Source organism: Syngnathoides biaculeatus, chromosome 3 (assembly GCF_019802595.1).
Source record: "Syngnathoides biaculeatus isolate LvHL_M chromosome 3, ASM1980259v1, whole genome shotgun sequence".
NCBI classification, from domain to species: Eukaryota; Metazoa; Chordata; class Actinopteri; order Syngnathiformes; family Syngnathidae; genus Syngnathoides; species Syngnathoides biaculeatus.
The window spans coordinates 40,052,877-40,079,028 of record NC_084642.1 but is presented as its reverse complement, the minus strand read 5'-3'; the positions used below and the strand labels follow the sequence as shown (position 1 = coordinate 40,079,028).

The 26,152-nt window shown below is 41.1% G+C and overlaps 1 protein-coding gene across 3 annotated transcripts in view; it reads right to left on the bottom strand.

Annotated features, from left to right (window-relative positions):
• The window catches only part of wdhd1 (WD repeat and HMG-box DNA binding protein 1), a 104,908-nt gene extending 80,830 nt beyond the window's left edge, over positions 1-24,078 (bottom strand). For 2 of the 3 annotated variants that reach the window (XM_061815837.1, XM_061815840.1), the window contains exons 1-8: positions 23,923-24,078; positions 23,028-23,117; positions 16,570-16,681; positions 16,329-16,480; positions 10,759-10,870; positions 5,258-5,308; positions 5,081-5,176; positions 4,917-5,009 (exon numbers count right to left, since the gene is read on the bottom strand). In XM_061815837.1, the coding sequence (XP_061671821.1) occupies positions 4,917-5,009; positions 5,081-5,176; positions 5,258-5,308; positions 10,759-10,870; positions 16,329-16,480; positions 16,570-16,681; positions 23,028-23,104 (693 nt within the window). In that variant the 5' untranslated portion in view covers positions 23,105-23,117; positions 23,923-24,078. The remainder of the gene's footprint in view (positions 1-4,916; positions 5,010-5,080; positions 5,177-5,257; positions 5,309-10,758; positions 10,871-16,328; positions 16,481-16,569; positions 16,682-23,027; positions 23,118-23,922) is intronic. The other variant, XM_061815839.1, reaches the window with a different exon arrangement.
• Between the last annotated feature and the right edge of the window lie 2,074 nt (positions 24,079-26,152).

The window sequence follows — 26,152 nt, the reverse complement described above, 5'->3', positions numbered from 1 at the left end:
ACCACTATTCATGATTGGATTGTGGATGCTTGGGGTAACGTGTCTGCTTCCAATGTTGGTTGAAAAGCCGGCATCATATCTGAGGAGTCGCTTGGCTACGAGACTGACAATGGTAAGAACGAGAAGGAACCTGGCGTGTTTGATGGAGAACTTGCCCACCGGTTCATTTTGGACACAGAAGATAAGGACTTTGATGGATTTGTGTTTGAGGATTAATCAAAAACAACATAAGAACATGCATTATAAAGGGTATGGAAAGTGTTCACGTTGCATTTTTTTAAAGTAATGTGGCCCCCTCTGGGGGCACAAGCCAGTGCAATCTGTAGGCAGGTCCCAAGCCCAGATAAATGCAGAAGGTTGCGTCAGGTAGGGCATTCAGCATAAAACTTTGCCAAACAAATATGAGCGTTTATCTAGAGATTCACATACCGGATCGGTCAGGCCTCAGTGGATATTAAGCTATTGGGGGTTGAAGACAAAGAAGGGGAGGAAAGTGGATTCATCAGCAGAAGTAGAAGAGGAATGCACAGACCCTACAACTGGGTGGAGGGACTTTGAATGTTGGGACTGTGCCAGAAAAAGCTCAGGAGTTGGTTGACATGATTATTAGGAGAAAGGTTCATATATTGTGCATCCAAGAGAGCAGGTGAAAAGGTTAGGGTTTAATTATTTTACCATAGAGAAGATTGGAAGAGGAATGGAGGAGGGGCTCTTTTAAAGGAAGAGCTGGCTAAGGTCTTGGAGGTGAAAAGAGTATTAGATTGAGTGATGAAGATGAAACTTGAAATTGAATCTCATTTGGTGTCATTAGGTCACTTATTACCCCACACTCCCTCCCGCTTGCAAGACTCTTCCAGCTGGACTTGTGATTGTGTACCATGTGGTTGAAGTGGACAACAAAATAACATTGAAGAAAAGCTACATTTTCACCAAACAAAAAAAATGCTACAATAATCTAAATGTATACCTTGAATTCTGTGTCATTAGTGTCTTGATTCTACAGGTCTGGCCATATGTTTACTTAAGAAGTGACAAAACGGTCCAAAATGAATAAATACTTGATTTTTCCACAACTAAAGGTGTAACAATTTTTTTTTTTTTTTTTTTTTAAACTCTTGATCTCTTCATGAGACACTTTCAAAGTTGGGAATCGTTGATTTGAAAGTACTGCATTTTATCCAGTGCTTTTGCTATGACTCACACTTACAGAATGAAATTTAATATTGAAATCAGTCTATGGGCGTGGTCTGGTTCAAGTCAGAAGTACAAAAGCCTCAACCTTTTTTCTTGCGCTCGCTAGTCTACACCTTTTATGCATTTGACTCAGACCCTGCACTCTATGCTCCTTTTGCCCCCTTCCCCTCCCCTCTCCTTTCCTTTGTTTGTCACCACGTGGCGCACAAAATCCAGACATCGAAGAAAGGTTTGTCTGGTGAGAAGCCAGAAATGTTTGTTTTTATTTCCTCAGCTGGGTTTTTTCCCCCCGGTGGTTCATGACAAACACTCCTCACATTAAAAAAGGTTATGTTCACAGTTTTGCGCAAGAGCGTGGCCACCAACAAGTCCAAACAGCAGAGGTTATGAGAGCAACCATCTAAACAACTTTGTTTTTATCATCCACAACTAAATCTGCCGCCTGTCCTCCTAAGACAACTGAGAAAAAAAAAAACATCCCAGGAACCTGTGAGGTACGATTGGGAGTAAAACATGGAAGTGATTACTAGAAAGCGATCTCACATGACTCCCAACATTATTCTGTCTCAACATGCTTCAATTGATTCCCACTCATTGAGTTCAGCATTCATGCTATTATTCTATCACGCTACATATGCTTGCTTTTGATTTCTGTAGTCAGGTACCTCTGTATTTGTCCCCAAATTCCTGTTTACAGTAATTTTGTCTACATGTAATATGCAATTGTGCTGTCTGTGTGTTCCGAGTCAAGATATCAAGCCTCTGTAATTGAGAAAAAATCCGCTATAACTGTGATAACGCTTTCCATTTGATTGGTTGCTGTTATGTATTATATTTTCTGTCATTCATTTCATTCATTAATTAGCAGCTATACCCAAAGGTAGGATGTGACCTACAGTTGAAAGAGAAATTCTGGAAAGAACTAGATGAAGAATTTCTGAGCATCCCAGAGAGAGAAAGAGTTGTGATTGGTGCAGATTGTCATGGGCATGTTGGTGAAGGAAACAAGGGCGATGAAGAAGTGATGGGTAAGTACGGCATCCAATAAAAAAAAATTGATGGACAGATGTGGGTGGACATAGTGACCCTAAAGAGCGGAAGTAGATGTACGCATATATGTTATTATATTTTGTGCTATTTTTGGATTTTTTTTTTTGAGTCAACAAATAATGATGCGACCAATAATCCGATTCCACAAACAAGTTGCCTCGGCGTGACATCAGAGTTAAAAGAAAAAAAAAAACTGAGTTTTGCCATGTCCGGCAAAAAGCGATCAAAGTTCAGGTATTTTTATTCATAAATACTGAGATTTTTCGGTAACATCGGACAAGATTTGTATTTTATGGCACAGTTGAACATATTTTTTCGATGAGACAAGATAACTTGCACTCGAAAATAGAGGTTCGATACACTTCAAGGAATCTTTGAGTGGAATAACAGACGAAAGGTGCCACAAGTCAGTTGACTATGCCAAACAAATGTGACGCAATAAAGAAAAAACGTGTGGTCATCCAACTAAACATTAGTTTAGTGATTCAAAGAATTGAGTCTTACAAAGTCTTAACACATCCCTTGCAACAAATTCCTCAATTGCTTAGCCTTAAGAGTGTCTATATCGTGAATGCTGGGTCTCATTGGTTTTCTTAGAATTGACTGCACCGACTTAACTTGTTTGACGTAGCAATAAAAAAATACTCTGAAAATGTGGATTTATCTGGTTAGTCACATTGGACTGCCATTGTTTTAAATATTACTTTAAAGGGCCACTGACCGCCCAATATGCATTTTAAAATGGATGTTAGGAAAATGACATATTATTCACTTCAATGTCTATACAGAATAAAGAAAAAGTCGAGCGCGTGTCAATATTCTGCGAAATTACGGAAGTCTCATTCGACATTCCACTGGCGGCCATATTACCTGCAACGTCATTTGCAAATGTCACACTGGGACAGTTGCCATAGAAAACATATATTGGCACCTGCGATGGGACACGAACATGAGAGATTTTCATTTTTTTCGATGCCCCTTCGTTTTGAGCCATATTTAGATGATATGCTGATCACTTCTGACTAACAACACACTCCCCGACAATATGCATGGCAGTATGTCATGTACTTAGAAGTATCCATGCCCATCAGGGGTCCCGAGACACCGGTGGGGGGAGAACTCCTTTCTCCTCCTGCGCCCGATCAAACCACCTTCCCTACCCGATCCACCTCCACGTCGGAGATAACGCCGGTCCAGGCGGTGGCAACCTACGCTGAGCCGGCATTTTGGCTAACACACAGAAAAGAGAGCTAATCTCTCGCAGGTACAATAGCTGTAAATACGCGATCCTGCCACTGGAGGAGTCTAAAAAAAAAAAAAAAAAAAAAAAAGTCACTTCCAGCTTCTTCTTCAACACAAAGTGAGAGATTTTCTTTGGCGGGATATGAAAAAAACTATATATGCTAACATTCAGACTTGCCATGAAAAAAGCGGATGGGACCATTCCAGATGATTGTTTTTGGTTAAAACCATACAAAATTTTATGTTTTAGGTGTCAGTGGCTTTTAAGATGAGATTCTGCACTGTGATAAGTTCGGAAACCTGAAAAGCCATTTTAATTCATGAAATTGCTGAGTTGATTAAAAAATAACTCAACAATATTGGCGATGAAAGGGAGATTTGAGATGGGTCTATAGCTTGCTAACATAGAAGCATCCAGTGCTCTAATTTTTAGAAGAGGCTTAACAGCAGCTACTTTAAGAGTTTTAGGAAAATTGCCAGACTGAAGTGAGCAATTGATTATTGATTATTTATTGCAAATCAGCTTGCACTGACTTCACAATAGTTTTGAAAATGTCAGATGGTATTAAGCCAAGACAACTTGTTGATAGTTTCAGCTGCTGTACAGTTTTCTCTACACTTTTTTGGTTAGCTGTATCAAATTCTGACATGGTAATAGAGTTTTCCCTGGGTGGCTATAGATGTATTTTATCATTTTACTGTTTTGTGCTGATATTTAACCTGATGGATTGCATTTTTTCACTAAAATACCAGGCAAACTCGTTACATTTATCAGCTGTTATGAGTTCTGGAGCTATCAGATTCGAGAGCGGGCAGATATCAACCACAGCAAATGGAGCATGAGTATTGTCGAGGTTATTGATGATTTCAACTCTTAAAATTAAAATTTTAAAATTAAAGACTCTGTAGAGGTCATAGTCAATTTGGAGTTTAGTCTCCCCACCCCCCCCTTACATTCGGCTTTCCTATGCTGATTTACAGCACTTGACCATTATTTTGCTCCTCCACAGTGTTTTAGGTCACCTCAAGATGTTCTTAGTTTTGACAGGAGCGACTACATTCATGGCCTTTGAGATATTCAAAGTGAGACTGTTCAAAAGTTCAACTGTTTTAGCATTCAGTTTGTGGCGCAGGTCCGGTCTCCATCAAATTAGTGGCAGTACTCTCATTTCTGTTCTTAATGGACAGTGAGGTTGTCTGAACTTTTGCAAGAATCTGTAGTTCAAAAAAACACAAAAACGGCCAGAAACAGTCATATCCTCAATGTCAACTGATAGCATCTCAACATCCTTAGAAATGACCAAGTCTAAGATGTGACCTTGAGTGTGAGTTGGACTTTGAATATGTTGAGAGGTCAATTCTATCTAGTTAAAGATACATCCATACAAACTATGAGAAGAACAAAAACAGCCACTCTACGTGAAACTCACCTCAGTCATTAGGTCATCAGACAGAGTGCTCACATGATCCCAGGACCCCCTTTCATACAGGTAGACTTTTGTAAAAACAGGAACTGCCAAAAGCTAACGAAAGATAATGTTCATACATCGATTAGATAAGCAATAAGACAAAGTGAACAATGTGGAATCTTAACCTTTGCTGTGCGAGGTTGCCAAGCCAGGCGACACAATGATTTTGCATTGCTGAAATCATTGGTCTTCTGCAGCAATGGCCATCTGATCATTTGAGCCTGAATTGATCCACAAAATCCAATCAGACAGATCATGGACATTATGTAACATTACAGTATGTAGACAAGGCTACAACAGACCTGCTCCTCAATATTCCACACAATGACTGAGCCATCACAGCTGGCAGATGCCTGTCAAAAGAAGCATTTGCGATAAATTAATGAATATATATACATACACACATACATACATACACAGTAAATTGGGTCGATCATATTCACTACTCACTCTACAACTGTTGTGGACAGAGCTGAGCGAAGATCAAATTAAGAGTCTGCTGAAAGCCTTATTTTGTCTTTATCAGTACATGCGCAAATATTAGAGAAATAAAAACTGACTGTAACATTAAAATCCCAAATCCCATCAATAATTGTGACATTTAGGTACTAATCAAGCACAGGTGACTGCGTGATAGTGGTGGTGGTAGTGGAAAGGAGGCCGCAAAATAAAGTCTGCTCAAAGTGTATGGAAGGTCCTCAATGCACCTTTTGCTAATGCGATACAGTTTTTATGCCGAATTTGCATCTGAAATCCGTTATGAAGGAAAGATTTCTAGATTTGATGATTGGCAAAAAATGATCGCACATTGCAGGATTAGCTGGAAAAGGACGGAACGAAGCGGAAAAACCCAAAAAGGAACGTGACATTAGACCCGGTAATAACATCATGGGGGCCATAGGAATCCATTGTAAGAACAAAAATTTTCCAATATTTTAGAGCGATGAACACTATTCTGAAGGGTCCCACGAAGAGGGTGAAGAATATGAACTTTATAAAGGCATTAAAGGTTATCAATTTGAGCCACTTAGACAGCACACACTTTCGAATGCAGATGAAGTAGCTGGCCATGAAGGTTCCGAGCAAGCAGTCAGATGCAGGGAGCAGGATATGCCTCATGTTGGAAAAAAGACTGGAAAGATTTGTCAAGTTCTTGTTTGGTTTAGTTAGTCATAAACCGATAAATAGGAAAGGCTTCCATATCCTGAATCTATACACGACGTTTTCGGTCTTGTTTTAAAATTATGCACACGCTGTGTATTTAGTAACAGGATACGTAAGGTATATTGGGACGATGACAGGAAAAGTTCAGGAGTTAGGTGACTTGATGATGAGGGGAAAGTTTGATATATTGTGCATTGAAGAAAGCAAGTGGAAAGGGAGTAAAGTGAGAAGTTAGAAGCAGGCTTTAAATTATTTTACCATGGAGTAGATGGGAAGAGAAATGGAGTCGGGGTTATATTAAAGGAAGAGCTGACTAAGAATGTCTTGGCGGTGAAAAGAGTATCAAATCAAGTGATGAGGCTGAAATTTGAAAGTGAGGATGTTATGTATAATGTGATTAGCGGCTATGCCCCACAGGTAGGATGTGACCGAGCGTTGAAAGAGAAATCTGGAAAGAACGAGACGAAGTAGTTCTGAGCATCCCAGACAGAGTTGTAATTGGTGCAAATTTGAATAGACATGTTGGCGAAGGAAACAGGGGCCATGAAGTACTGATGGGTAAGTACGGCATCTAGCAAAGGAACTTTGATGGACAAGTGATAGTGGACTTCGCAAAAAGGATGGAAATGGCAGTAGTGCACACTTATTTCCAGAAGAGACAGGAACATATAGTGACCTACAAGAGTGGAGTTAGAAGCACGCAGGTGGATTATATTTTGTGCAAACGATGTAATCTGAATGAGGTTACTGACTGTAAGGTAGTGGTAGGAGATTGTAGCTCGACAGCATAGGATGGTGGTGTGTAGGATTACTCAGGTAGTGGGTAGGAAGCTTAAGAAGACAAAGGTAGAGCACAGAACCAGGTGGTGGAAGTTGAGAAAGGAAGAATGTTGTGTAGCCTTTCGGAAAGAAGTGAGACAGGCTCTAAATGGACAGAAAGAGCCACCAAAAGACTGGAATACTACTGCCAAGGTATTCAGAGAGGCAGGCAGGAGAGAACTTGGGGTGTCTTCTAGTAGGAAAGGGGAGAAGGAGACATGGTGGTGGAATGCCAAAATATAGGAAGTCATCCAAGGAAAGGGATTAGCGAAGAAGTGGGATACTGAGAGGACTGAGGAGAGGCAAAAGGAATACATTGAGATGAACCGCTGGACAAAGGCAGAGGTGGCAAAGGCTAAACAAGAAGCATATGAAGACATGTACACCAGGTTGGACACGAAAGAAGGAGAAAAGGATCTCTACAGGTTGGCCAGACAGAGGGATAGAGATGGGAAGGATGTGCAGCAAGTATATGTGATTAAGGATGTAATGATGTAAATATGTTGACTGGTGCCAGTAGTGTGCTAAGTAGATGGAAAGAATACTTTGAGAGGTTAATGACTGAAGAAAATGAGAGAGAAGGAAAAGAAGAAGAGGCAAGTGTGAATGACCATGAAGTGGCAATGATTAGTCAGGGGGAAGTTAGAAAGGCATTGAACAGGATGAAAAAAATGGAGACAATTGCTCCTGATGACATACCAGTGGAGGTATGGAAGCAATTTGGAGAGATGGCTGTGCAGTTTTTGAACAACTTATTCATTAGAATACTAGCAGGAGAGAAGATGCTAAAAGAATGGAGGAAAAGTGTGCTAATTACAATTTTTAAGAACAAAGGCAATGTTCAGACCTGTGGAAACTATAGAAGAATAAAGCTGATGAGCCACACAATGAAGTTATGGCAAAGAGGGGTGGAGGCTAGACTCAGGACAGAAGTAAGTATCTGCGAGCAACAGTATGGGTTCATGCATAGAAAGAGTACCACAGATGCATTATTTGCCTTGAGGATGCTCGTGGAAAAGTACAGAGAAGGTCAGAAGGAGCTACACTGTGTCTTTGTAGACCTAGAGAAAGCATATGACAGAGTACCAAGAGAGGAACTGTAGTAATGCATGCACAAGTCTGTTGTGGCGGAGAAATATGTTAGAATAGTATAGGACATGTATGACAGCAGCAGAACAGCGGTGAGATGTGCCGTAGGTGACAGAAGAATTTAAGGTGGAGGTGGGACTGTATCAGGGATCCACTTTGAGCCCCTTCCTGTCCAGCTCTGGTGCCTCCAACATCCATCAACCTTCTCTTTGGTCTTCCTCTCTCCCTCTTTTGCAAATATATTTAAGCAGCAATATACTCTCCTCTGGACATGATCAAACCAACGAACTCTGCTCTCTGACTATTTCGACCCCTTTGCCAGAGTTTATAAACTTTGACATTCATCCTGGCAGAGATACTTCTGTCTCATTTTACACCTGACATGTTCCCCCCGTTATTCCAACTGAGTGTACCCTTTGCTTCACTTCCTCAAAACACTCACCATTACTCTGGATTGTTGACAAGTATTTGAAGTCGTCGCTCACTCTTCTCCCTGTGCCCTCACATCACTATTCTGGTGCCCTCGTTGATGTCCTGTACTATTCTGACATATTCCTCTGCCAAACCAGACTAACGCATGTAGTACCACAGTTCCTTTCTTGGTACTCTGTCATAGGCTTTCTCTAGATCCACAAAGACACAATGTAGCTCCTTTTGATCTTCGCTGTACTTTTCCACAAACATCCTCAAGCCAACTAATGCATCTGTTTCTCGGCATTAAACCATACCATTGCTCACAGATACTTATGTCCCGAGCCAAGCCTCCAATACTCTTTCCCATAACTTCATTGTGTGGCTCATCAACTTTATTCCGCTATGGTTCCCACAGCTCTGCACATTGCTTTTGTTCTTAAAAATGGAAACGAGCACATTTTCCTCCATTTTTCAGATATCTTCCCGTCAATAAGTATTCTGTTGATTAAGTTGGTCAAAAACTCCACAGCCACCTCTCCAAATTGCTTCCATACCTCCACATGTCATCAGGATCAACTGTTTTTCCATTTTTCATGATCTTTAGTGCCTTTCTCACTTCCCCCTTACTCATCATTGCCACTTCCTGGTCTTTCACACTTGCCTCTTCTCATCTTCTATTTCTCATTTTCTTCATTCATCAACTTCTCAAGGTATTATTTATCTATTTAGCATATTACCGGCATCAGTCAACATATTTCCATCTCTATCCTTAATCACCCTTACTTGCTTCACATCTCTATCCTCTAAGATTTTTTTCGTCCTTCTTTCGTATCCAACAGGGTGCACGTCGTCATATGCCTCGTTTAGCCTTCGTCACCTCTACATTTGATCTACATCGCATCAATCTATTCCTTTCGCCTCTCCTCAGTCCTCTCAGTGTCCCACTTCTTTGTTAATCTCTTTCTTTGTATGACTTCCTGTATTTTTGGGTTCCACCACCAAGTCTCCTTCTCCGCTTTCCTCCCAGAAGACACAAAGTACTCTCTCGCCTGTATCGCTAATCAACTTGGGTGTAGTAGTCTTCTGGGAGGTACTCCTGTCCATCAAGAGCCTCTCTCACCTCTTTCCAAAAGGCCACACAATATTCTTCCTCTCTCAGCTTCCACCACAGGGTTCTCTGCTCTACCTTTGTTTCTTAATCTTCCTCCCCACCACCAGAATAATCCTACACAATACCATCTTAAACTGTAGAGATACACTCTTCGCTACTACTACCTTACAGTCAGTAACCTTCAGATTACATCATCTGCACAAAATGTAATCCACCTGGATGCTTCTACCTCTGATCTTGTAGAGCCCCTTCTGAAAAGAGGTGTTCACGCCTGCATTTCCATATATTTTTTTTTTTTGCAAAGTCCACCACCTTCTATCCTTCAAAGTTCCTTTCCTGGATGCCGTACTTACCCATCACTTCATCATTCCAGTTTCCTTCACCAACATGTCCATTACAATCTGCACCAATCACAACTCTGTGTTTGGGGTGATCAGAACTACTTCATCTCGTTCCTTTCAGAATTTCTTTCAACTCCAGGTCACATCCTACCTGTGGGGCATAGCCGGAAATCGCATAATACATAACATCCTCAATTTAAAATTTCAGTCTCATCGCTCGATCTGATACTCTTTTCACCTAAATGACATTCTTAGCCAGCGCTTCCTTTAAATAACCACTACTCCATTTATCTTCCCATCTACTCCATGGAAAAATAGTTTAAACCCTGCCCCTAAACTTCTGGCCTTACTGCCTTTCCACCTGCTCTCTTGGATGCAGAACATTTCAACCTTTCTCCTAAATCACGTTAACAGATTCCTGAGCTTTTCCTCTCATACTCCCAACATTCAAACTCCCAACACTCACTTATAGGCTCTGTGCATTTCTTTTCTTCGTTTGCAGACGAATCCCCTTTCCTCCTCTTATGTCATCAACCCACAGTAGCTGAATTTCCACCAACGACCTGCGGGCGTTCTTAACCCGGGACACAAAAGATCAAATATGGGATTTTTCAGATGAACGCTCATATTTCTTTGCCAAAGTTTTAAAACAAATACCCTTCCTGACAGAACCCTCTGCATTAATCTGGGCTTGAGAACCGCCTACAGATTGCACTCGCTTGTGCCCCCATCGAGCTGCATTTGCACTTAAAAGGAATTAGGAAAGATATTTTGTAAAGCCACTTGGGCTCCTACATTATATTTCAGAATTAGCATTTTTTCCTGGATAATAAATTTAAATACATTGGAGTGTAAATGTACCCACCAGAAAGTCACCATTTGGGTCAAAAGTGACACTGAGCACAGGGCCTTCATGGCCCCGCAGGGTTTTTTGTTGGCTGCTGTCTGACACTTCCACCACTTTAACCAAGAAATCACTGAGGGAAGGACAGAAATGACAAATCATTAAGTACACAAGTGTAAATGCTGGGAATTTGGTCAGAACTAACAAGGGGCATTAAGCTGTTAAAATTTACTTAAATTTTCAAACATTGCCTGTCCCAGGTAAGAGCTTCAAATGACATTTGTATAGCTCTATTTCACACAAAAAAGGGTGAAAATGCCCAAATCAATGAAGTTCAATGATCTGCACTGACACAAATTAATTCTGATAGCAGGCAATCACATCCTATCACAAACTGATCTATGTGATGCTCTGTGTGAAAATTTGATTCCAATGTGTGAGGATCATTCTGTACCAGGAAACAAATTTTCAACATCATATGGTACCGTGAGTCATATGATCAAAAATGAAATCAAGATGTGACATGTAAGAGTTCCTCACTCAGCCCTAAAGTAAAATCCAAAGCAAAACAGAAATGCATGGTTTGAAGTGTCAAATTAACTTTTGCTCATCTTTCAGCTCTGGTTCTTCTGAATATCAATCAGGAGTGAAAGGTGAGGAGGTAATTTGGACTAGCAGGTGGATAGTCTCATTTTAAAACACACCAATATACTGTATATAACACCAATAATGCATTAAAAGATTGTGCTGCTGCTGAGCTAACCCAGTGACAGCAACAAAATTACTCATTGACAGATTTTTAGTCGGTCTATCAACACAGCTGCAGAAAAATCTATGCATCTTATAGAAATTAGTTTTAATTCTTCACTTTATTCTCCAAGGTCAAAGGAGAAGCTTGATTCCCCATCCACAGTTGAAAGTAAAGAGATTTAAAGGGGATCTGATCCTGAACATTGGCACTAATTCCATTGTTCTGGATTGACAAATATATGCAACGGAAAAAAATCCACCCAAAATATACTTGGAACAAAATTAAGCCAATTATTCTGATGAAATAATTTATTTTCAGACAGATTTAAACTTGACCACATTTTGGACAGGTCAAGTGCAGAAGACGGGAATATTGCCTCTCTGAGCTTTTGTGTACTCCATCCATCCGTCACAATGCACAGCTCGTGATCGTAGGTGAGGGCAGGAACATACAGTAGATCAGTAAATTGAGAGATTTGCCTTTCGACCACAACAGACTGATAGAAAGCCTGCATCAATGCAGACACTGCACCGATCCACCCGTCAATCTCCCGCTCCATTTTTCCCTCACTCGTGTACAAGACCACAACAAACAAACGCCTCCATAAGGGTAGGATCACCTATCGCGGATTCAGTGCATCGCGGCTTTTTTTCACCCCCCTTCCCCAAAAAAAAAATAAAACAGGTCAGGTATGTACTCTATCACTTTAGGAATCCCCTCCCCAATAAAAAAAAAAAAAGCCAGATCGCCTTTTTCTGCTGATCGGCTGCATCATCGAAGTTCCACCCAGCAAACCCCTTGTGCATCCAAAGCGCTCGTGCTTGATCTTAAAGCTGCTGCCAAAACACCCAAGATGAAGATAAAGACGCAAAACCAGAGGATTGCTTGAAAATTAAGCTGCTTTTGTTTTAAATAAAAAAAAAAAATAAAAAAAAATAAAAAAAAAAAAAAGCTTGATCACGAAGAGGAGATGAGGGAGCTGATGGATCGGCAAAAATATGAAACTTTTGGATATGATCAAAGACCGCAGAAATTATGGTTTTGTGGTGTCATGATGGTGTGAATGAATTAGTGGCGCGCAACATAAAGAATGATGTGGTGAACATCAACCTGAAGCTCAAATGAAGCATTCAACCCCTCGAGGACGAGGCAAAGGTTGGTTTGAAAACTTTCAAAACCGTGCAACAATATGGTACGAGCTGTCGAGTTTAGGAATTGTGTTGAGGGCGTTAGGTCCTTTCACAGGGTGTTGGATTAAAGGGATTAATTGTACAAAAACGTCTATTTGCTCTCCTGTTTTGATTTGAATGCTCTTTTAGAGTGCTTAATATACTTTTACTGACTCGCGTTGGCTTTGTTTGCTTATCGACTCACGGTTGCTTTAATTATCACGTTTGTGTTTGCTACATATCGGACCGCCTAAGGAAATAAAAAACAAGGATTCGTGGTGATTTGGCCAAAACTGGCTGAAGATGGTGAGAGAGACACATCAATTGTATTGCGTTTAAGACAATTTAATCACGCACAATACAATACAACACAGGCAACACAGGCAAGATAAACCTAACACAAAATAGAAGTTCAAAGACCGAGTAGTCGAGCCAAACGGCAAATAGTCACCAACGAGTTCCCAAACAGTCCAAAGTTCTTTCCAGCGAATATTCCATGTGAACAAATGTTCAAGAAATGTCAAAGGACAAAAGGCAGAAGGCGTCCGTGGACTTGTCCCAAGCAGCAACATGTATTGCTAAAGATATTCTGCAAGCAATAATTCAGTTTTACACCAAGAAAAACAGACATGGATAACATTGTGGGTTAAAAATAAATAAATGAAGCAAAATTACATTTAAAATTTATAGTTGGCTTGGTTTGGTTAGCAATATATTTTTTTTCCTTTGACTTTTTCATTCACAAGTTTCCAAAAACACAAAATTGTTCTTAAAATATGGCGTAAATGATGAAGCTTGTAAACCAAATCAGAAAATTGCTCCTGCTCCTTTAAGACCTATACCTTCTTTCGAGGAACCTTTCAGTTGCGTTTTCATTGTTTCGGTCCACTGCCAAAAACCAGACCCGGTTATCAGTACCTTCTCACTATCGTGTGTGCTTCTATCAGATTTCCAGAGGCTATTCCCATCTGTCGAATTGTTGCTCCTGTGATGATGAAGGCTTTGATGAAATTTTTCACCTTAATTGGGTTGCCAAAATTTGTCCAGTCTAATCAGGGCTCAAATTTAATGTCCACGCTGTTTTAACAGGTAATGTATCAGTTGGCCATAGAACAGGTTAAGTCTAGTGCTTATCATCCTGCCTCGTAGGGAGTATTAGAAAGGTTTCATCAAACGTTTAAGAATATGATCAAGACTTGTTTTGTGACGGAAAAAGATTGGGATGAGGGTGTGCATTTGTTGTTGTTTGCTGCCAGGGAATCAGTTCAGGAAACTTTAGGGTTCAGTCTCTTTGAACTTGTTTTTCTGTTAAAATGTACCCAGGCCACAAAAGCATCTGAAAGAACAATGGCTCGGTCGCAATCCTAAGATAAACCTTTTGGACTATGTTTCTACCTCACGGAACAGGCTTTCGAAAGCTTGTGAGTTGACCTGATAAAACCTAAATACCTATCAAGCCAAAATGAAAAAAATGACAAAAAGTCTCAGTTTCATTCCTGGTGGAAAAAGTGTTAGTCTTACTTTCCATTCCTGGCCAACCACTCAGGGCTAAATATCAAGGTCCATATCTAAAACAAAAAGGTTAGCGACACAGACTACATCGTCCTGACTCCTGCCCGTTGTAAGCACAAAAGGTAATGTGATGTGAACATTATTGAGAAATATCATGATAGGGTAGAAACCAAACAAGTCAAATAAAATAAATCAAATAATCAAACACATCAAATAAAATTTTATTTTTATTCTTTATTTTCCTTTCATGCTTTGAAGTTATTATGATGCGATATTAGTGATGCCGTTTCCTTTCATCCTTTTAAAGTTATTTTGAGCGGTGGTTTCCTTTCATACTTTTAAGTAATTATTATGCACATCTTTAGTGTTTATGCGGAATTCTGGAATGTTCCGAGGAGTGCCAAGATAAGGATGAGCAACGCGGCTTCTTCACACCGCACTGTTGCTTGGGACAAATACACAAACGCTTTCTGCCTTTCGTCTTTAGACATTTCTGGAACATTCGCTCATTTGGAATATTTGCTGGAATGAACATTTGCCTGTTCGGTAACATTCATTCAACATTGGTGACTATTCGCCGTTTGGCTGGACTATTCGGTCTTTTCACTTCTATTTTGTGTTAGTTATTTTAACGTGTCTGTTGTATTGTTGCGTGTGATTAAATTGTCTTCCACGCAATAACTGTAATAATAACTGCAATAACACCAGAGTCAAAATTGTAAAACTCCACATGGCTGGAAAGGGCTACGGAGAAATTGCGAAGCAGCTTGGTGAAAAAAGGTTCACTTTTGGCACAATCATAAAAAAATGGAAGAAGCTAAACATGAGGGTCAATCAAAATTAGAATGGAGCCCCATGCAAGATATCACCTCCTGGGATCTCAATGATCCTTAGAAAGGTAAGGAATCAGCCCTGGATGACACAAAGAGGACTTGGTCAATGACCTAAAAGAGCTGGGACCACCGTTTCCAAGGTGACTGTTGGTAATACACTAAAAAGTCATGGTTTGAAATCATGCATGGCACGGAAGGTTCCCCTGCTTAAACCAGCACGTCAAGGCCCGTCTTAAGTTTGCCAATGACCATTTGGATGATACAGAGGAGTCATGGGAAACGTTTTGTGGTCAGATGAGACCAAAATGCAATTTCTCGGTCATAATTCCAATAACCATGTTTGGAGGAAGATGAATGATGAGTTCCATCCCGAGAACACCATCCCTACTGTGGAGCATGGGGGTGGTAGCATCATGCTTTGGGGGTGTTTTTCTGCACATGGGACAGGATGACTGCACTGTATTAAGGAGAGGATGACCGCAGTCATGTATTGTGAGATTTTGGTGAACAACCTCTTTCCCTGAGAGCATTGAAGATGGGCCATGGCTGGGTCTTTCAACATGACAATGACCCGAAGCACACAGCACACAAGGATGGCATTGGTTCCATGAGCATACCTAAACTTGTGAATATTCCAGTGTGCATCTTTGGGGCCATAAAAAGTAAGTGGAAAGCATCATTTAAATCATAAATTTGCCTCATTCGGGTGCTCCTGGCAAGATTTTTGACAGGAGACTGCAAAGAATAAAAAGAGTTGTCCATGAGCCAAGGACCAACTGTGCAGAGCTTCCAAAAGACCTGGAATTAGCAGGTACTGCATTGAGAAATATACTGCTGCCATTGTCTCAAGACCCCATTGCTGAAATAAACACATCAAAGCTCATTTAAAGTTGGAGAACATTTGGACAAGCCAGTTAAATGCTGGGAGAATATATTTTAGTCAGATGAGAGAAAACTGTTTCGATACCAAAATGCATACCACCATTGAAGGAGAAATGGCCCTGCACATCAACCTAAAAATGACCATACCAACAGTCAAGTTTGGAGTTGGGAACATGACGGTGTGGAGCTGATTCTTAGTAAATGGTGTAGGTAAATGTCACATTGTTGGGGGAGAGATTAATGGGAGATGAATGTAGAGACATTTTTGAAAAAGATCTGATACGTCGACAATGATGATTAAAATCAAATAAGGGTGGACAAATAAGCTGGAGCAATTCAGGTATATGACACTTAAGGTGTTCATCAATGTTGAAGAATAAAAATGTTGGCACAACAAACGTAAATTCAGAAGGTTACATCATTCAGGGCATTGTGTTTCCATACCTGGAGCCAGCAGCAACTTTGGATCCACTGCTGTTGAATGTAACATGTGTGGCGTGTGTGGTGAACCGCGTAAGGATGCCGTCCGGCTCACCACCAGGAAACGTGTGAATCTGCACTGTGTTATTGGAGCTTGCTGTCACGAGCTTGCCCTTCTGAATATAGATGATCACCAACATTGCTTTATTAAAATAAATTAATCATGTTTAGGACACATTCAAAAACAATCTGGAAAAATAGCAACCTTGAGTGTCAGAGAATAAGCTTTTTCGCCAACAGTGATGAACCTTGGATCCTCATCGTCCAGAGTCTCCCATATCCGAACATCTCCATCATTTCCACAGGTCACTATGAAACTGAAGAGAATTGGTAGTAAAGTTTGTATGCAGCAGAGGACAAATGTTAAAGTGGCCAAAATGCAAGATCCCTTTAAAAAAAAAAAATCACTGCCAAGATTTAGCATTTTGACATGTATTGCTTCTGACATTTTTTTTTTACCTAATCCGACAGCAACTCAAAATTGGGTGACCTTCGGGGGGAACAACTTACATTTTACGTTAACTTGATAAAATATGCTTTAATTCAGTAGTGTGAAAAACTGTCACATTCAAATGTGACAAACATGGAACTTGTCAATTGAAAACAATTTAACATTAATGAAAGACAACTAAACCCAAAATGTACTTTTAAAAAAAAAAATGTATTATGGGAGAAAAAAAATTAACTATCATTGACCTGGAAAAAAAGTGATTGCTACCCCCTCGTCAAAACTTAACTGGGGCTTTTCATACCTGAGTTCAAATTCTCTCACCACATCCACGGCTGATACTGCCGCTACTGTACTTGAAAAAAATCATGTAAATATGAACTGCCTGGCAAAATGAAATGGGCCAAAAGATCCTCAAAGCTAGACATTATGTCAAGCTCTAAAGAAGCTCAAGAACAGCTATCAGTGTGGAAAAGGTTATAAAGCCATTTCGAAAGCTTAGTGACTCGAGCGAACCACACTGAGAGCCATTATCCACAAATGACAAAAACATCAATGTTGAACCTTCCTGGAAGGGGCCAGTCGACCAAGATTACCCCAAGACCACAGCAACAACTCATCCAAAAGGTCACAAAGTACCCTACAATAACATCTAAATAACTGGACACCTCACTTCTCAATTAAGGTCAGTGTTTGTGACCCCACTATAAGAAAGAGACGGGGTGAAAATGGCCTGCATGGCAGTTTCAAGACAAAAAAAAAACAATGGTTACCAAAATAAAGCCTGGTTTAAATTTTTCCAGATGACATCTTGATGATCCCCAATATTTTGAGGAAAATATTTTTTGGAAGCTGTGTGTACAATTACACTTGGATCAAAGTAATGCTGCAATATTAGAAAAAAAAGGAGATCCCAGTAAAATATGTTGCTGGTCACGTGATGGTCATGGGTTGTTATCTTGGTTCAGGATCTGGAAGACTTACTGTGATAAGTGGAACTATGAATTCCACTGTCGACCAAAAAGAAAAAAAATAATTCTAAAAAGGAGACTATCTGTGACCTCAAGCTGAAACCTGGGCTCTGCAGGAGGACAATGATCCAAAACACAAAAGCAAGTCGACCTCAGGGGGCTTGGAACTGATTATGCTACTTACTGCTTTGGAAAAATTAATGTTACAAAACGACTTTCGGAACGGATTAATTTCACAAGTAGAGGTACCACTGTATGCGCATAGACAGGAAGTGGAGAGGCTGGAGCTGCGGTGCGGCCAACACAACTTGGAGGTGGACAGACTCAAGACTACAGATACAATTGTGGACTTCATGCAAAATCCTTTTAGACCACACACATCCTAGTCACCAGCTAGTCCATCTCTTGCCAAAGATCGGCTGACCACCAAAACTGCAGAGCATGATCATATCTTCCCACACCGAAATGAAAAGCGTCATACAATGCAACAATCGCACCTTTGGGTCATTTACAATCTGTAGTGGAGTAAAGCAAAGTTGCGTCCTCACCCCCACTCTCTTCGGGACTTTCTTCGCATTGATGCTGAAACGTACCTTGAGCACGTTAACAGAAGGCATCTACCCGTATACTCAGTCATATGGCAGGATTGTCAATCTTGGCCATCTCAGAGCCAAGCCCAAGGTTAGCAAAGTGCCCCTCAAAGATATGTTGTTCAGCAATGACGCTGCTTTAGTAACCCACACTTAGCTTGATCTACATTCCACGATGGATCGTTTCTCCCAGGCCAGCAAGCACTTCAGACTAACAATCAGTCTTAAGAAAACCAACATCCTGGGACAAGGCACAAACATACAGTGGTACCGCTACTTATGTATATTATGTAGGACGAGATAATATCCCTCTATTCATGCCTAATTGGCTCCGATGAGGCTCTGTGGGATGTTCAAATAAGTAACTACCACCTACAGGTTATCAAGTGGGCTTCTTTCCGTCAGCAAGTGTTTCGCTGATAGGCCCACAACACTCTCGAGAGGGTTCAGCAGTGAATCCCAGCATCCCAGGTTCACCCCCGAGGAGCCATCAATTCTCGTGAAGGGCCAATTGGGTCTTTCCTCTTTATCCACACCCACTGGCTGGCCTTTTCCACCGCCTTGGAGAGATCTGACTGCCTGCTGATGGGCCTTCCCTCTGACTCCAATCTCTCTGAGTAGCCTGGATTTTGAAGAGGCTATAAACCCTCTCTGCAGCAAACTTCCACCGGGCATACCTCTGCTCTCCAGCCTGACTGTTGCACTTCAGTCGCAAGTCCTGTATTCCAGCATACCTCAGCCGCTTCCGCTTATACGCCTTCTCGACTGCACCCTCACAGGGTACTGAACTTGATTATGTAGACAGTCACTCACATCTGAGGCGCGAGACCGGACCCCCGTGCCTCCGTGTGCTCGCGGCACGCACACAGACACGCGCACACACACACGCATACACATTGGATGCTCACATTTTTCTATTGCTGTTCTGGGTAATTTTCTTTTTCAAAAATGTTAAAAAGTGCAAAATAAAGATGTTTCAAACATGAAATCATTCTTGTATGGTCACAAGTGATTATTCTTAACTAAAATGACAAAAAAAAATCATAAAAACACATTCATTGTATTATGGGTCATTTTTGACCCACTTATGGAAGAGTGTAGGATCAAGATCTCTTCCCTCTTTTTTGGCGACTAGGATCTGATGCCTGATGACGCTTATGTGTTCTATGTGTCCAGAGAAGGCAGGTATTCCTACTTTCTGGGTTGACGTGTCAATCAGGTTGTTACCTCGCAGGTATTCTGCTAGCCTATGAGCAAGCACACGAAAAAATTTTCCCTTCGACATTTAGGAGGCTGAGAAATTAATACGTACCGTAAGTTATTTCATCACGTGAATTTTGCATAAGCGCATTTTACATGGCCTAATCCGTTTCAAGCCCTCATAGCCTATGTGATGACAAGAAAATACTACGGCGATAGCCAATGGGACAGCAGCTCCATCATGCCACTTTCAAACCAAGATACAATATAGGATGTTTACGTTTAGTGTAATCCAGCGCCTATTTTTTTCTTTTGTATTCTAAATTTCCTTTGAAACTCGAGAAAATTATTTTCAAGAAGGCTTTTGTAACCTTAATTTTTTGTTAGTAGAGGTATGATTCTACAGCCATCCATCAGCACATATGACTAAAAGCTCGATGCAGTCACTCACATTTGAAAAATGTACAGGTGCGGTCAGTCATGGCCGCAGATATAAAGTTACAGGTGTGGTCCACCAGTCATGCCCGTAGACATACAGTGAAGAAAATGACTATTTGAACACCCTGCTATATTGCAAGTTCTCCCACTTAGAAATCATGGAGGGGTCTGAAATTTTCATCGCAGGTGCATGTCTGCTGTGAGAGAAATAATCTGAAAAGAAAAATCCAGAAATCACAACGTATGATTTTTTTAACCAATAATTTGTGTGATACAGCTGCAAATAAGTATTTCAACACCTGTCTATCAGCTAGAATTCTGACCCTCAAAGACCTTTTAGTCTGCCTTTAAAAGTCCACCTCCACCCCATCTATTACCCTGAATCAGATGGACCTGTGTGAGGTCATTAGCTGTATAAAGACACCTGTCCACCCCATACAATTAGTAAGACTCGAACTTGTAACATGGCCAAGAAAAAAAGCTGTCCAAAGACACCAGAGACAAAATTGTAAAACACCACAAAGCTGAGAAGGGCGACAGAGAAATTGCCAAGCAGCTTGGTGAAAAAAGGTCCATTGTTGGAGCAATCATGAGAAACTGGAAGAAGCTAAACATGGTGGTTTATCTCAACCGGAGTGGAGACCTATGCAAGATATCACCTCGTGGGGTCTCAATGATCCTTAGAAAGGTGAGGAATCACCCCAGGATGACACGACAAGACTTGAGCAATGACCTGAAAAGAGCTGGGACCACGGTTTCCAAGATAACTGTTGGGAAGACACTAAGACGTCATGGTTTGAAATTGTGCATGACACCGAAGGTTCCCCTGCATTAACCAGAACGTCAAGGCCCGTCTTAAATTTGCCAATGACCATTTGGATGTTACAGAGGAGTCATGGGAGAAGGTTTTGTGGTCAGATGAGACCAAAATTGAACTTTTTGGTCATAATTCAACTCACCGTGTTTGGAGGAAGACAAATGACCCTATCCCAAGAACATCATCCCTACTGTGAAGCATGGGGCTCTTTATCTGCAAATGGGACAGGAACAACTGCACTGTATTAAGGAGAGGATGACCACGGCCATGTATTTTGAGATTTTGGGGAACAACCGCTTTCCCTCAATCAGGGCGTTGAAGATGGGTCGCAGCTGGGTCTTTCACCATGACAATGACCCAAAGCACACAGCCAGGAAAACCAAGGAGTGGCTCCTTAAGAAGCATATCAAGGTTCTGTCGTGGCCTAGCCAGTCTCCAGACCTAAACCCAATAGAAACCTTTGGAGGGAGCTGAATCTCCGTGTTTCTCAGCAACAGCCCAGAAACCTGATCTGTGGGGAGGTGTGGGACAAAATCCCTCCTGCAGTGTGTGCAAACCTGGTGAACAACTACAGGAAACGATTAACCTCTTAATTGCAAACAAAGGCTACTGTACCAAATCTTAACATTGGTTTTCTCAGGTGTTCAAATAATTATTTGCAGCTGTTGCACACAAATCGTTTAAAAAAAAAAAAAAAAATCATACATTGTGATTTCTGGCTTTTTCTTTTTCGATTATCTCTCTCACAGTGGACATGCACCTATGATGAAAATTTCAGACCCCTCCATGATTTCTAAGTGGGAGAAATTGCAATATAGCAGGGTGTTCAAATACTTGTTTTCTTCACTGTAAAGTTGCGGGTGTGTGTTCTGTTTGTAATTATGAGTGTACCCCTTCAAGAGCAGGGGGGGTAGTGTCAGGTAACCTAAAAAAAAAAAAAAAAAAAAAAAAGACAAGCTGTGGTCCACTGCGCTGGATCCGTTTTCATGTGCCCTGAGTGTGTGCAACAAGTGCGCAATTGCGCAGCTTCGAGGAAACATTGGTAAAGACTACACAAAATAGATGTCTTTCAATATCTATGTATTTCTACTCGTAACAAATTTTATGTACCTGATTTTTCGGGCTCAACTGTGCAGATTTGGGAGTGCGATGACGCGCGGGCGGATACGTGCCTGTCAAATCACAATGACTGTCGATGTGGTCTATGAGTTCATCTACCTCAGCTCAACCATCACTGACAACCTCTCCTTGGATGTGGAAATTGACAAGAGGATCAGTAAGACAGCTCCGACTCTTCCTCGACTCACATCGCGTGTGTGGGAAAACCCAGACCGTCACACCGGTATTTCAATTGATATATTCCACAAATTACAAGGAATTTTTTGGACACTTTTTGTACAAGAGGATGACGATCTCGGAAATGTTATCTATAAATTCCACACACATAAACACACTGTTAACTGTTCCTGCTCCGTTCGTCTTTGTACGCAGAAAATTAGCTGGTGGCATCCTCCTCTCCCAGGCGTTGCCGTGGAGACGAACGACACCAGATAAGGAGCGTAAAGTTACCATCCCGGCCCAGGACCAGACTGCGGGGGAGCAGCCACTTTTACCATGGACCCATACATATGAAAACCTTGTGTTACTGGGCAGCTTTTGTCTTCTTCTTGTGCTATCCTGCCAGAAGACACACGTCTCGTCTCGCAGATACCTAGATAAGACCCGGACGTCTGTATTGCGCATTCCTTCGTAATAAATCCTTTTGCTGTTAACTTTTTCTAATCATTGGTCATATCTTCCTCGACTCATGAACATGCATAGGGTCCAAACTCGCAAATCCCTACAATATGTATGTATCTTCTAAAACTTCCTGGGTATGCTGCAAATGTTTACATTACGTCCATGCCTCTTGGGATCCAAAGTATTTAGCCTTGTTGTATAGTTTTCCATAACAATGTATGTATGTATGTTTACTGTGCTTTTTGCCCCAACCGGAAGTCAGAGCCTATTGACCATGGCGGCGTCCATAATGGATGCAGAATGAGCAGTCTAGTTTTTATTTTAAGTCACTGACCACTACACACCATTGTTTAAATAACAGGAAACGACATACGGATAGTACCGATAACATTGTAAAATTTCTGAAAGAAATAACAGAAGAAATAAGATAATGTATAATTTGATGTAAAGTTGACATACTTCCCAGAGTCATCGAAGCAGACTTCGGTGTGTCCCTCTGAATGCCCGTAGCGCATAGGCTTCCTTTCACAAGGCATTTTGACAAACTACCTAACAGATGGTGGGGGGAATAATTTGTCGATTAGTTTACACGTTAATTTCTGTCCATTCCGTTCAGAAGTGGGATCAGTTCGGTGACTACAACGACAAGTCCATATTTTGCATCAAAGTTAACACGTTTATCCGTACTCAGTGATGAGAATGACCAATTTGGAAAAGCACTTTGCCGGGAATGTCCACTTTTTGTTTCTGTTCGGTTAGACATGTTGATACTGTTTTCGTCCTACACTTTCTTCAAGCCATGCCAGTCTGAAACAGTTATTGATTCCAGCATCCTTGTCAATTGCCCTCGCTCGATCGTCATCCTTTTTTTTCTAACACTTTCGCCATCGTAAAACTATGAACACACCGTCGCTCAGTTCACTTGGCTAACTAACAAGTTACACTGAAATTTCTGAGAACCGAGAACACATATACATGGCAATGGTGAAACTCGATTAACCACTAACACGATTGGATCTTTATACTGTATAACTCTGTTGTCCAATCGAGTAATCTGCCGTAAACGAGTTTTAATGTTTATGTCGAAAAATGCAAATATTTACACTAACGAGCAAGTTAGAACGGCATGTGACAGTCGTGCTTGTGCTAGAGCACTAAGCTGAATTTGCAGCTCGGAGCTCACCACCGAGAGGCAGGCGCACGATACCACCACCCCCCCTAATTTTTTTTCAACGGATTTGCGCCTATCTCGAGAGTGGTCATTTTGGTCTGAAAAAGTCGGAAATCCGGCGATCGGCGGAAAATTCTCATCCCTGCGTACTTAAGACGACTGTTATTTAATGATTATATTTACCCGATGAATGTGGAATGACCACGAGCGTTGATTCGCCTCTCCTGAATCTCCCGCGCTGCGTTGGAAACAGGATCACCAATCCCGCCAAGATCTGATGACGTCACATCAGACACGCCCATGTGATCTTCTTGCTTTTCTTCTTCTTCTTCTTCTTCTTTTCTTCTTCTTCTTTGGTGGGTTGCAGGTAAAGTTCAAGATCTTCGATTAAAAAAAAAAAAAAGACTGGGATAGCTCATTGGCCATCAAAACTGAAGTCGCCGGAAGAAGATATCCGCCATCTTGATACTCCCAAACAGCCTCGGTGCATTAATGTCCATTTTCGTGACTGCGAGAAAATATTCCAAAGATAAAGTAGAAAAATTTACTTTTACACTGTTTAAGTTTGTTTGTAAAGGTTTTTTTTCATTTTCTGATGAGCTTAATTCACCTCAACAAAGTTTTTTTTACGGTTGTTGTTATTCACAGTCTCTGCTCCTTCATAGACGGTTTTTCGCAAAAAAACAATGTAAATAGTTTCCCAAACTTCATCAGTAGAAAAACAAGAAAACACATTTTCTGTGAATTTTCTGATGAATTTCAAAATAAAGAACTCTGCAAATTCATTTTCAAATGTGAGGAAATAAGTTTAAATTTCACAGTCACAGAGACAACAAATGAACAATGCGTTTCGCATGTACAGTATTTTACCATTGTGAGTCCTTATTTCCAAAAATAAATCAAACTGATTGACTTAAAATGTAATGTTTTTATGACAAAAAATGCTTAGTTTTTTGCTACGTTATGATGACAGTGCTTCACAGCGTATTTTGGGAAACGTTAACATGTCATCGAAATTGGGCCCTAGGTAATATGCAAGGTTTCTCGGTAGTGTTGGAGGACACTTTTTTCCTCCATGTGTTCGTTTAATTTCGGGGAGTGAGAATGTTGCTTATCCAAATAAAGGCTGGAGATGATGAACAGTTGCTTCGAAGAATTTACTTACAGAATATTCCGGGAATTTATGAGTTATAGACAATGGCTGTCGAGAGGAGATCACAAGTGCGAAGGTACAGAGAAAGCACACATCCTTTATCTTGTCAGAAGGGCGAACCATGGGTGGTATCAAACCTGTGGCATGACATTGGGGCTTTCCACTTCAACAAAGGGTCTCTGTCTCAACCGGTTCAAGCTGGCAATGGACTATTACAAAGTGTCCAGTATGCAGTTCATCAGTTAGCCTACAATCCGACATTTGAAATTAACAAAATTAAAGAAAGGCGCCACCGTGGTCATGGAGTGGGTGGTGCATCGGGCATTGGGCCTTTTCCTCTGGGATGAGTCGAGCCGGGGCGCACTCAGCTTCCTTGTCTATTGATGTCATCAATGGGTGCCGCCGGCACTGGAGAAGAAGAGGTTTTCCGGTTGTCGTCAGGTGGAGGGATCGCTGAACCTGAGGCTGATCTGGCGCGTCGTGTAAACGAGATGTACAACCACGTGTTCCCCTTTCCTGCAGGATGTACTGCTGTGGCCGTCTGCTTCGTGACCTGAAAGGGACCTGTACACCTAGGTTCAGACTATTTACGTTTAGTTACTTTTAACCACACAGATTCACAAGTATTCATTTCGAGAGGAGCGTCTGGTTGTGAATGTAGTGATTAACCAAATGTTTTAACACTATGGTTGCTGTTTCAGATTTGCAGGGATATGGCTGTGGCCATTCCAAAAAGAAAACTACTATGACTGGCAAATACCGGTAACCCTAATCATTTAGTGAAATCCTATTGAAATCACCTGACCAGGGACGTCCACGTCCAGATCGTGGACTCCCTGTGGTGGTTTCGTTGTAAGCATACTGTTATACGTACTGCAAACGCTGCAGTCCTGCGGTTCACCTTTAACAATTTGTCTCATGAAAGGATGCCAGCAAGCGTGGAGTCATCTCAGTGTTTCATCCACACCTACATGGTATGGTCCATGGGCTTTAGAAATTAGATTTTTCAATTGTCTGAGATGGAATGACTTACCCTCTTTTCGCCATATGTCATCCTCATCTTTGACACCCTCTTTCGACGTCCTACACTCTTTTCTTTTGGATTTGCTTTTTCCTGCCACAACTTAACTGTTTCTACTGTCACCTTGTGTTGATTGTCACATTCAAACTCATTTCCAGTTCGCTGGAGTGTCGGTTGGTACCCCACAACCTTTTTTTGCTGCTCAATCTGCTGATTTGTTTTCTGCTGATCCAAAATCA